At 38.5% G+C, this 12,589-nt stretch overlaps 2 protein-coding genes across 2 annotated transcripts; both read right to left on the bottom strand.

The window, feature by feature from the left end:
- Positions 1-637: 637 nt before the first annotated feature.
- Positions 638-1,685, bottom strand: LOC131604683 (uncharacterized). Its single transcript, XM_058877109.1, has 3 exons — positions 1,365-1,685; positions 774-834; positions 638-690 (listed from the first exon to the last, which is right to left on the bottom strand). The coding sequence occupies exons 1-3, from the start codon at positions 1,683-1,685 to the stop codon at positions 638-640; spliced, it is 435 nt and encodes a 144-aa protein (XP_058733092.1).
- Positions 1,686-3,237: 1,552 nt separating this feature from the next.
- Positions 3,238-5,504, bottom strand: LOC131604684 (uncharacterized). Its single transcript, XM_058877110.1, has 4 exons — positions 5,017-5,504; positions 4,529-4,911; positions 3,972-4,117; positions 3,238-3,249 (listed from the first exon to the last, which is right to left on the bottom strand). The coding sequence occupies exons 1-4, from the start codon at positions 5,502-5,504 to the stop codon at positions 3,238-3,240; spliced, it is 1,029 nt and encodes a 342-aa protein (XP_058733093.1).
- Positions 5,505-12,589: the final 7,085 nt, after the last annotated feature.

The raw sequence follows: 12,589 nt of genomic DNA on the forward strand, positions 1-12,589 counted from the left end.
AAAAAGAAAACAAACATTGGGGAAAACGAAACAGCATTGTGTGGCTCTTAATGCTCACTTGGATTCAAGATATAGTATCAATAGCATGTTCATTTATTGATTAGCAGTAGGCCCACGTTTTGGTCTCTAATGCTATTAGACTTTATTAGCCAGGTAGTAAATAAAATAAAGAAAACAAATGGAGGAACATAACACATTTTCTTTTGACCAAGGAAAAACTACAGGTGGTTACATCCTAACATGAAATGCTTCACGGATCTACAGGTGGCCAATAGACATAGCATCCAACTTTTATGATGTCGCTACAGTATGGAAGTGATGCAAGTGGTCCATTAAATAATGATGTGCCTTTCACGTTTTTTGGCCTTTAGCAAAAAATCGAAATCACCAGCCAAATAGCAAATAAAGGAACAGCAACGAAATGCATTGCACATTTCCTTTGGCTCAGAAGTAACAACAGTAGCGAACGAATTAAACTATGGATCTGACACGTTACCCACAATATCACATACAACATCACTCCGCCGTCACTCACCTAATAACACATTCCATTCATTTTCGTTTCTTAAAAAAATAATTATGAAACTCACAATATTCATTTTCCAGTGTTACTCTCTGGTCACAAATTCTAATTTCTCTACAGGTTCCAATACACTACTCTGAATTTTAAAGCACATATTTCATCAGATTCTACCATGAACAAATATACATATGTTAATCTACCAATTACCCCATTTTACTAGCCCACAATAATTAGGGATTCTCCCCCTTACCTCTTGATTTCTCCTCAAAAACCCTAGCTTCCTCTTCTTGTTTCTCTCCTCCACTTCTATTCTTGAAAAAACCAGAAAAATGATAAATGATGCTCCTACTCTCATTTCCTCTCTTACTATCTTTATTTATTATATTGGGCTTTTAAAATTAATAGCACCCCCTAATTGCTTATCACTCCAATAAATAGGCCCAATTAATCTAGCTTTCTAATAACTTAAATAAATTCTATTAAACACAAATACACTCAAGTTTAATTAATTAAATTAATAATTAAATCCCATAATAGTTAAATAATTAATTTAAGCCACCAAAAGTATATAACAAAATATAATAAAATAAATACTATATAAAAAAAATGGGTTGTTACAACTCTCCCCAACTTAAAATATTTTCGGCCTCGAAAAATTACCTCAAACAAATAACTCCGGATACGATTCCCTCATCTTATCCTCGAGTTCCCAAGTGATGTTGCCATCGGCGACTCCGCCCCATATTACTTTCACCAAAGCGATCTCCTTACCACGAAGCTTCTTCACCTCACGATCTTCAATTCGCATAGGTGTTGTATCAACCGTCAAATTATCTCTTACTTGAACGTCGTCCAACTGAACGACATGCGATGGATCCGCAATATATCTCCTCAATTGTGACACATGGAACACATCATGGAGATTAGAAAGAGACGGTGGCAACGCAATCCGATAAGCTACTTCACCCACTCTTTCCGAAATTTGGTAAGGACCAATAAAACGTGGCGTCAACTTACGCGACTTCAACGCTCTACCAACTCCCGTTATTGGCGTAACACGGAGGAAAACATGATCATCCTTCTCAAATTCAAGAGCCTTCCTTCTTTTATCATGGTAACTCTTTTGGCGGCTTTGAGAAGCCCTCATCTTCTCTTGAATCATCTTAATCTTATCCGTAGTCTCTTGAATCAATTCGGGTCCAACCACAACACTCTCTCCCGACTCATACCAACATAAAGGAGTTCTACACCTCCTACCATAAAGCGCTTCGAAAGGTGCCATTCCAATGCTTGAATGAAAACTGTTGTTATAAGTAAACTCGGTCAAAGGCAAGAAACTATCCCAATTTCCTCCTTGTTCCAAAACACAAGATCTTAAAAGATCTTCAAGTGACTGAATAGTCCTCTCCGTTTGACCATCAGTTTGCGGATGATACGCTGAACTCAAACGCAACTTCGTACCCAATGCGCTTTGCAAACCTTCCCAAAATCTCGAAGTGAACCTCGGATCTCTATCTGAAACAATACTCGACGGAATACCATGCAAGCACACAATTCTTTCGATGTATAAATTAGCAAGTCTCTCCATTGAATAATCCATCCTCATCGGAATAAAATGAGCACATTTAGTCAATCTATCCACAACGACCCAAATTGCCTCACAATTACTCGATGTCTTCGGCAAACCTGAAACAAAATCCATGGATATACTATCCCATTTCCACTCGGGAATAGATAACGGTTGCATCAAACCAGACGGTTTTTGATGTTCAATCTTTGACTTTTGACAAGTCAAACAAGAATACACAAATTCCGCTATGTCCTTCTTCATACCTTGCCACCAAAACATCTTCCTCAAGTCTTGATACATTTTAGTAGCGCCAGGATGAATACTCAAACCACTTCTATGTCCTTCCTCAAGAATCCTCTTTCTCAAGTCCGCAACATCTGGAACACAAACTCGATCACGACACTTCATAATACCATTCTCATCAATTCTAAAGTCACCACCTCTTCCTTGATTTATCAATGTGAATCGATCAACCAAACTTAAATCAGACTTCTGTCCTTCTCGAATCTCATCCAAAATACCACTAGTAAGCTTCAACATACCAAGCTTCACACCACTAGAAGTTTCTTCGCATAGCAAACTCAAGTCTCTAAATTGTTCCAACAATTCAAACTCTCGAACCATCAACATAGACATGTGTAATGACTTCCTACTCAATGCATCGGCTACAACATTCACTTTACCAGGATGATAGTTTAAACCAAAATCGTAGTCCTTCAAGAACTCCAACCATCTCCTTTGTCTCATATTCAACTCCTTCTGATCAAACAAGTACTTCAAACTCTTGTGATCACTAAACACATCAAATCTCGACCCAAACAAATAGTGCCTCCAAAGCTTCAACACAAACACAACTGCGGCCAATTCTAAATCATGCGTCGGATAATTCCTCTCATGAACCTTGAGTTGCCTTGAAGCATAAGCTACAACTTGTCCTTTTTGCATTAGAACACCTCCCAATCCTAACAAAGAAGCATCACAGTATACCACGAAAGGTTCTAACGGGTCCGGTAAGATCAAAATGGGAGCAGAATTCAATCTTCTCTTGAGTTCTTGGAAATTCTCTTCACATCGCGAAGTCCAAATAAAGGCTTGACCTTTTCTAGTCAACTGCGTCAACGGTAATGACAACTTCGAAAAACCCTCAATGAACTTCCTGTAATAGCCATCCAATCCCAGAAAACTTCTAATCTCAGCAACAGACTTAGGAACTTCCCATTGAGATACGGCTTCCATCTTCGAAGGATCAACAGAAATACCTCCACTTGAAATCACATGCCCAAGAAAGCTTACTTCACTTAACCAAAATTCACATTTAGACAGCTTAGCAAACAACTTCTTCTATTTTAACACGGACAAAACAACCCTCAAATGCTCAGCATGCTCCTCCTCACTCTTAGAGTAAATCAATATGTCGTCAATGAATACCACAACAAACTTATCCAGGTAATCATGAAAGGTCCTATTCATATACTCCATAAACACACCAGGTGCATTAGTCACACCAAACGGCATCACAGAGTATTCGTAATGACCATACCTCGTCCGAAAAGCAGTTTTCTGAATATCCTCAGCTCTAACGCGAATCTGATGATAACCAGACCTCAAGTCAATCTTGCTAAACACACATGCTCCAACCAACTGATCCATCAAGTCATCAATTCTCGGAAGTGGATATCGGTTCTTAATCGTCACTTTGTTCAATTGTCTATATTCAACACATAATCTCATCGAACCTTCTTTCTTCTTGACCAAAAGAACAGGTGCACCCCACGGAGATACACTAGGACGAATAAACCTCTTCTCAAGCAATTCTTCTAGTTGACTCTTCAACTCTTTCAACTCTGAAGCGGACATCCTATATGGAGCCATCGATACAGGACTAGTCCCAGGAACTAAGTCAATCGAAAACTCAACTTCTCGCTCTGGTGGTAAATCAATTATATCATCAGGAAATACCTCTGCAAATTCACAGACTATAGGCAATTCCTCAATGGTTCTCTTCTCGCGCACATCTAAGGTTGCTAACAACATAAACAATTCAGCTCCACCGTGAATTGACTCATTGACTTGCTTAGCGGATAAGAATGAATCTTCTTCAATACAATTCTCAGGAAAAATGTCCGTCTCATCAAAACAGTTGATATGCACACGATTAAATTCCAACCAATTCATGCCCAAAATCACATCAAGTTGTTCTAAAGGAAGACAAATTAAATCGATCCCAAAATCTCTACCAAAGATGCTTAATGGACAATTCAGACATACATAAGAAGTAGAAACAGAACCCATAGCAGGTGTATCAATAACCATACTTCTACGCATATCAGATAATACAAGATTCAATCTTCTAGCACAATCCAAGGATATGAAAGAATGTGTCGCACCAGTATTAATAATAGCAATCAAAGGTGTACCATTAATGAAGCACGTACCTTGAATTAGCCTCTCATCAGTGGTGGCTCCCGCACCAGACAATGCGTACACTTTTCCTTTTACTTGCTCCTTCTTTGGCTTGTCACATTTTGTACTAACGTGACCTTTCTCTCCACAGTTGAAACAAGTCACATTCGAACCACCTCTACAATTAGTAGTTATGTGACCATACTTTCCACACTTGAAACAAGTAGTAACCTCTTTCTTGCACTCAGCAGCTTTATGACCCTCAACACCACATTTGAAACACTTAGGTGAAGTAGAAGATCCTCCCCAACTTGGCTTCTTGCCGAAACCAGCTTGTTTCTTCTTGTCATCATACGGTTTCCCACGATCCTGATTCTTTCCTTTCAAACTCTTGTAGATAGAGGCACTCTCTCTACTATCCTCATCAAAAATCCGACTCTTGTTAACCAACTCAGTAAAACGGGTAATCTGTTGGTAACCAATAGCCTTCTTGATATCATGCCTTAAGCCATTCACAAACTTCAAACATTTAGATCTCTCAGCATTAGCAGTATTATAGTGGGGACAATACTTGATAAGTTCCTGAAACTTAGCAGCATAAACAGCAACGGTACCATTTCCTTGCTTCAACTCAAGGAACTCCACCTCTTTCTTCCCTCGACAATCTTCAGGAAAATAGTTCTCCAAGAAAATATCACGGAAAAGATCCCAAGTAACCTCAATGCCATCTTCTTCAAACCTCTGAAGAGTGTTGTTCCACCAATCTTCAGCTTCCTTCTCCAGCATATGAGTACCAAACTGCACTCTCTGAGCATCAGTATAGTTCATGACTCTAAAGATCTTCTCAATCGCCTTCAGCCAAGCTTGAGCTTTATCAGGTTCATGTTCACCTTCAAAAACAGGAGGATTGTTCCTTTGGAATATCCCTAAAGCACGGTACTCATCATCATCTCCATTTCGGTTACCAGCATTCGCTTGAGGAATCTGACCAATGGAGCCAGCCAACATCCTCAACGCCTCAGCAATAGCATCATCATTCCTGCCTGCAACCATCGTCCTAGACAACCAAACAACCAGACAAACAGTATCGATCGTGTCAGATACACAAATCAAATACAACAAGATAAGAAAACATTAACGACTATTGACCAACTGGTCGACCATGCTCTGATACCATTTTGTAACACCCCAGACTGCTTTCGGGATGATCGACTGACCCCACAAACCAACACGGGTCTTTTCAGCATGCTTTGACCTCACTCGCACGCTTTCCGGGAAACTTCCCAGAAGGTCACCCATCCCAATACTACTCCTAGTCAAGCACGCTTAACTGTGGAGTTCTTATGGAACGGGCTCCCGAAAAGAAGATGCATCTTGTTGGTATAAGTAGTACCTATCAATCCTTATAAGCTTTCCTTCAACCATGTAGTCCCATACCTGCACGGCTTTAGGATACCTCTCACTCCGATGTGGCGACCACCCTAGCCCCAATTGGCCCCAGGTGTTCCATGTGGTGCAACCACCCCCCGCCTTCTTCGGCCTCGGGTGTTACATGCCCACCAGCTTCCGCATGGTTCGTCCTCGAACCACATCGTACTGGGAGAGGTCTGGCTCTGATACCATTAATGTAACACCCCTTTTTATACCCCAAAATATTTAACAAATAATCAGAGAATAACATGCATATAATTCAAAAGGGCGTCACATTGATGCTTTTAGAAGAACTAAAAACAAAAAAAAACTGACAGCATTTATCTACACAGCACAATACTCCTGGTCATTTTAATAACACTCAATATCAGATCACTATTTAACCTGGATATGCATTCACAGCGGAAATATATGATACTCATGTGATTCATAATGATTCATGTCCCATACCATGATCATACATCGACTGATAGTCTCAATTCAACATAAAACATAATCAAAAGGTTTGGCTTGTAAGCCTCTCAAAAGACATATAACTAATAAATAAGTTCACAATTCATAGCATAATACATACGCAAATATAACATGAGTTCAATACACCTAGTCTACCCAGTGTTACATGACCAGAGCATCGACTCACTACCTAGTCTCCAATAACCAAGGAAGAACCTCCGGCTAAGTCCGGCACGAGCTACTAAACTCCAGGACCTGCATGTCGCCAAACGAGGGCAACATTAAAACAGAAGGGTGAGAATACGACCCATTATGAAGAAAGTATAACGGAATGCAATGGTTAAATTAATAATACCAGAAATTGATCACATCAAACATAGTTATATAAATAATAGTAAGACAATATATATTTCACATATTAACAAGTAACCAACAAGTACAAGGGAAGTATCGATTTGTTACCAATATTATATTCTCAATTATGCACACAACTACAATGAATCACATATCCACGTAGGTAACCAAACATGTACTCAAGCATCACTCATTGCAATCATTAATCTCAAAACACATGTCACAACACTATCAAAGCACATAATCAAATATTACGTAAATCTAATGTGACTCAATGCAAGATATGTGACACTATGCATGTGGTACCGAATTGTGAACCCAAAGTTTCACCGCTTTCCGATTCAATATCTAGAATCCAAGCCACGCTTCCGATCCGGACAAGACCAAAGCCCACCAAACGTAAACATATAGTTTACCGCTTCCGATTCACTTTAGAATCTAAGCCTCGCTTATGTTTCAAAGCAAACCACCTTTGTTTCAAGGCATCCATGATATGAATGTATGTACAATGTTAATCAACCATATGCAATTAAGATCATCTCTACCATCTTAATATTTAGCATATCACAATAATTCACTCAATGAATTATTCCACAATATTGTACACAACATTCTCATCACATAAGCATTATTCACATATAATAACCAACACACAAATACAATCCACTATTTCAATTAACACTATCATAGGCTAATTCTCAATTGACAATTTCATAGGATTTTCTCTTTCTAATAATAAACTAAGAAGCCATTATATATATATATATATATATATATATATATATATATATATATATATATATATATATATATATATATATATATATATATATATATATACTATCTAAGTACTCATAAAATATCAACTTTGGAAATTCAAGGTACATAACAATTTTATTAGTTAATACCTATGTGCTTCACGTTTTCATTTGAGTAAATGGTTAATGACAACATCCTTTTCTATTCAATAAGTGTGTTAGAGATTTCACAATTTGGCATTTAGTGGTATATATCATCAGCCAAGCAACAATTAGAATGAGGTGATGGAGTGAACAGGACACATATCTTGTAGCCAAAACACATCTACAGTGGCGGTTCTATTACTATGTGATAAGGATTCACGTTTCAAGTTTTAGTTGGCTAAGGCAGCAAAATAAAATAGAAAAAAAAAGAAAACAAACATTGGGGAAAACGAAACAGCATTGTGTGGCTCTTAATGCTCACTTGGATTCAAGATATAGTATCAATAGCATGTTCATTTATTGATTAGCAGTAGGCCCACGTTTTGGTCTCTAATGCTATTAGACTTTATTAGCCAGGTAGTAAATCAAATAAAGAAAACAAATGGAGGAACATAACACATTTTCTTTTGACCAAGGAAAAACTACAGGTGGTTACATCCTCACATGAAATGCTTCACGGATCTACAGGTGGCCAATATACATAGCATCCAGCTTTTATGATGTCGCTACAGTATGGAAGTGATGTAAGTGGTCCATTAAATAATGATGTGCCTTTCACGTTTTTTGGCCTTTAGCAAAAAATCAAAATCACCAGCCAAATAACAAATAAAGGAACAGCAACGAAATGCATTGCACATTTCCTTTGGCTCAGAAGTAACAACAGTAGCAAACGAATTAAACTATGGATCGGACACGTTACCCACAATATCACATACAACATCACTCCGCCGTCACTCACCTAATAACACATTCCATTCATTTTCGTTTCTTAAAAAAATAATTATGAAACTCACAGTATTCATTTTCCAGTGTTACTCTCTGGTCTCAAATTCTAATTTCTCTACAGGTTCCAATACACTACTCAGAATTTTAAAGCACATATTTCATCAGATTCTACCATGAACAAATATAAATATGTTAATCTACCAATTACCCCATTTTACTAGCCCACAATGATTAGGGATTCTCCCCCTTACCTCTTGATTTCTCCTCCAAAACCCTAGCTTCCTCTTCTTGTTTCTCTCCTCCACTTCTATTCTTGAAAAAACCAGAAAAATGATAAATGATGCTCCTACTCTCATTTCCTCTCTTACTATCTTTATTTATTATATTGGGCTTTTAAAATTAATAGCACCCCCTAATTGCTTATCACTCCAATAAATAGGCCCAATTAATCTAGCTTTCTAATAACTTAAATAAATTCTATTAAACACAAATACACTCAAGTTTAATTAATTAAATTAATAATTAAATCCCATAATAGTTAAATAATTAATTTAACACACCAAAAGTATCTAACAAAATATAATAAAATAAATACTATATAAAAAAAATGGGTTGTTACAACTCTCCCCAACTTAAAAGATTTTCGGCCTCGAAAATTACCTCAAACGAATAACTCCGGATACGATTCCCTCATCTTATCCTCGAGTTCCCAAGTGATGTTGCCATCGGCGACTCCGCCCCATATTACTTTCACCAAAGCGATCTCCTTACCACGAAGCTTCTTTACCTCACGATCTTCAATTCGCATAGGTGTTGTATCAACCGTCAAATTATCTCTTACTTGAACGTCGTCCAACTGAACGACATGCGATGGATCCGCAATATATCTCCTCAATTGTGACACATGGAACACATCATGGAGATTAGAAAGAGACGGTGCAACGCAATCCGATAAGCTACTTCACCCACTCTTTCCGATATTTGGTAAGGACCAATAAAACGTGGCGTCAACTTACGCGACTTCAACGCTCTACCAACTCCCGTTATTGGCGTAACACGGAGGAACACATGATCATCTTTCTCAAATTCAAGTGCCTTCCTTCTTTTATCATGGTAACTCTTTTGGCGGCTTTGAGAAGCCCTCATCTTCTCTTGAATCATCTTAATCTTATCCGTAGTCTCTTGAATCAATTCGGGTCCAACCACAACACTCTCTCCCGACTCATACATGTCGCACGCTCGCGAAAAATGAACAGAGTCGCCACCAATATATTTATCCCATAAGGGAAAGGAATACCAGGAAACCTAACAAAGGAAGGAACAGGGTCTTGCGACCAGAGAATCAAGGTACGGAAGTCGGTTACGCAAGGGGAAGGTATTAGCACCCCTCGCGCCCATCGTACTCGATGGTATCCACCTATGTTTGTTTCTATCTAAAGGGTGTATATCTATGTCTATGTCTACATGCGAATGAATGAAAAAGAAATACGGGGAGAAGAAGGAATATTTACAAGTGTGCTCGTTCAAGCCCCGCGACTTGATGCCTACGTATCCTTTTCAGGAATCAGAGCGCCGTAGTTCGGCTAAAGATTTTCTGTTTGTTTTTGTGTTTTTTAGTTGGGAGGAGTTAACGCTCGCGCTTTTGCATAAGGGATCGCCTAGGATGCAATGGAGCGGAGATAACAATGCCCTTAAGAAATGAGAGAAAGAGAGAGTTTGAGTGTTTCGAGGAAATCCCTAAAGCAAGGGAAACTCGAGTTACTCTATGGTTTGTGTTTTTTAGAATTTGGGAACTTACGCCCGAAAGGAACCCTAAAGCAAGGGAGGTCCAAGCACTCGAATGATTCCCTAAAGCAAGGGAGATCCAAGCTTCCATTCCCTTTTTAATGTTTTCACTTTTTTATTAATGTTTTAAGTATTTTCTTTGTATTTTTTAATGGGGATTTTAATCAAGCATTTATTAGATGTTTTAGGTTGAAAAGAAAAGAAACTAGCCTAAGTATGAAGGGAATTTCTACCTAATGTTATCATGGTTTCTACCTAAGGTTAGGAATAAAAGAAGCATGAAAATTAAAGCGCTAAGTAGAATATTGAAAATAGCATAAGAGCATGAAATAGAACAAGTCAAAATATAGCACAAAAGTGAATTAAAAGTACTATTATTTTTATGGTTTTTTATGAAAGAAATGAGTTCAAAAGATTAATGTCAAAATTAACCTAAAATCTACTTATTTTTATGAGTTTTTTAGTATGAAAAATATCAATTAAAGGGACCAAGATTAATTCCTAAAAATGATCTAAAAGTCTAACAAATTTTATTGATTTTATTGTTTTTTATCACTAAGAAAAATAATAAGAAAACTATGTTAAAACTAAACCTAAAATGAAGGAAATGGGCTCAGGGGGGTGTGAACTCAGTAACGGTGATGCAGTCAGTGGTTATAGACGCTGGGCCTAACAGGGAGAGGCCCAAGGGATTGTTTTTGGAGTAACAGATTTTTGCTAACAAAAATGTGTAGCAACGGGCCTTAGGGTAGTGATAGCATTCAGGCCCAGAGGTTTATCTTTGTTCAGATTTTTTTGTGTGGTGATGGGCCCAACAGAGGGTGTGGCGAGTAATTCGCAGGGCCCAAAGATGAATATTCAGGTTTTTTGTGTAAAGAAAAAATAGATGGTGACGGGCCTAGGGGGTGTGCAATCGTAACAAGCCCATGATTATTGTTTTTGATCCATCATCATGTTTTACTAATTATCCAAAGTAAAAACGAAATTAAATAAAGAAAAATAAAAGATAATTGAATTGGGAATCTAGGGTAAATGTTGTGTACCGTTTGAACTTCTTCTCCTCTCAACTGTGTGCGACGGTGGCGGAGGCTCCTTCTCCGATTGAAAACGAGTCACGAGCGCCGATTGAACCTCTCAAGCTCTTTCTCCAGCAACGCAAGAACATGACGCCACCACGAACCAGACTAAGAGCCTCTCTCCCTCTTGTTTCTCATACTCGATCTCTCGATCGAGGAATCTTCAGAGACGATGAGTGACGATGAAAATCGAGTGATGTTGTTGATGGCGACGCGAAACTGAAACGAAGGTTACGATCATGCGGTTGGCGAAATAAACGCGAGCGGTGAAGAAGTCGTGAATCGAAGCCGATACGAAAACGAAGACGACGAATTCTTCAGGTAACACACATTCCGAACTCGTTCTTGTTTCCTTCTCTTTACGATCTCTTCTCCTTCTTCTTGAATTCTTCTTTTGCTTTGAATTTCTGAATTTCTGAAATGAGAACGTTGCTTGTGAGTTGTTTCTGATGATGCGTGAGATTGAGAGTAGAGTGTTGAGAGTTACATGAGGCTAAGCTCGACCGATCGGAGCTCCGATGAGAAGCTCCGGTGGCCTCTGAACGTGAGCGTATAGTAGAGGGAAGGAGAGAATTGAGGGAGTTGCAGAGTGAATTTGGTGGATGAAGGTGATGGCGCGGAGAGTGATGGAGTTGAAAGAAGAGAGGTTGCAGAAGTGATGGTGATTGAAGGAGGTTGAAGATGATTATGGAGAGAGGTTGAAGATGGAGAAGGGTTGAGAATGAGCGTGTGTTGTGGAATGAATCAGAAAATGGCGTGTAGAAGCTTGAATTGTGGAGGGAGGTAGTTTATAGGGTTCATGAGAGATTCAGTTACAGGGTGAGGGAATGGGAGCCACTAGATCAAAATTCTGTTAGGGATTTGGAGGGTGGGATTTTGTTTCGGTTAGAGGCTGATTGGGTTAGTTATAAAGTTTGTTACTTCTGTTTTTTCTGTTGGAGTTTGTTAAGTAGCTATTAGGAATTAGTTAGTCACTGATTGTTAGTTATGATAGTTAGGCTAGGAGGTTAGTTGCAGAACTGAAGTGTGAATTGGTTGTTATAGGGAGTTTAATTCTGTTTACAAAATGGTAAGGAAGTGGTGGTTAATTCAGTTGGAAACTGTTAGTATAGGTGGTAGTTAGTAATTGGGGAGGTTGGTTATGCAATAGGCTAAGGCTATATAGAATGTCAGGTCCTTGTTGTGAATGAGATGTGAACTCAATAGCTAGTAGCTTAGAATTTGGTTTTTGTTTATTGCTGAACTTGACCGATTTTCTATGTGCAGGGCTGTTTATTTGAATTTTGTTTATGCAGGTATACTTGAA

This window comes from Vicia villosa, linkage group LG5, assembly GCF_029867415.1.
Source record: "Vicia villosa cultivar HV-30 ecotype Madison, WI linkage group LG5, Vvil1.0, whole genome shotgun sequence".
Classification (NCBI taxonomy): Eukaryota; Viridiplantae; Streptophyta; class Magnoliopsida; order Fabales; family Fabaceae; genus Vicia; species Vicia villosa.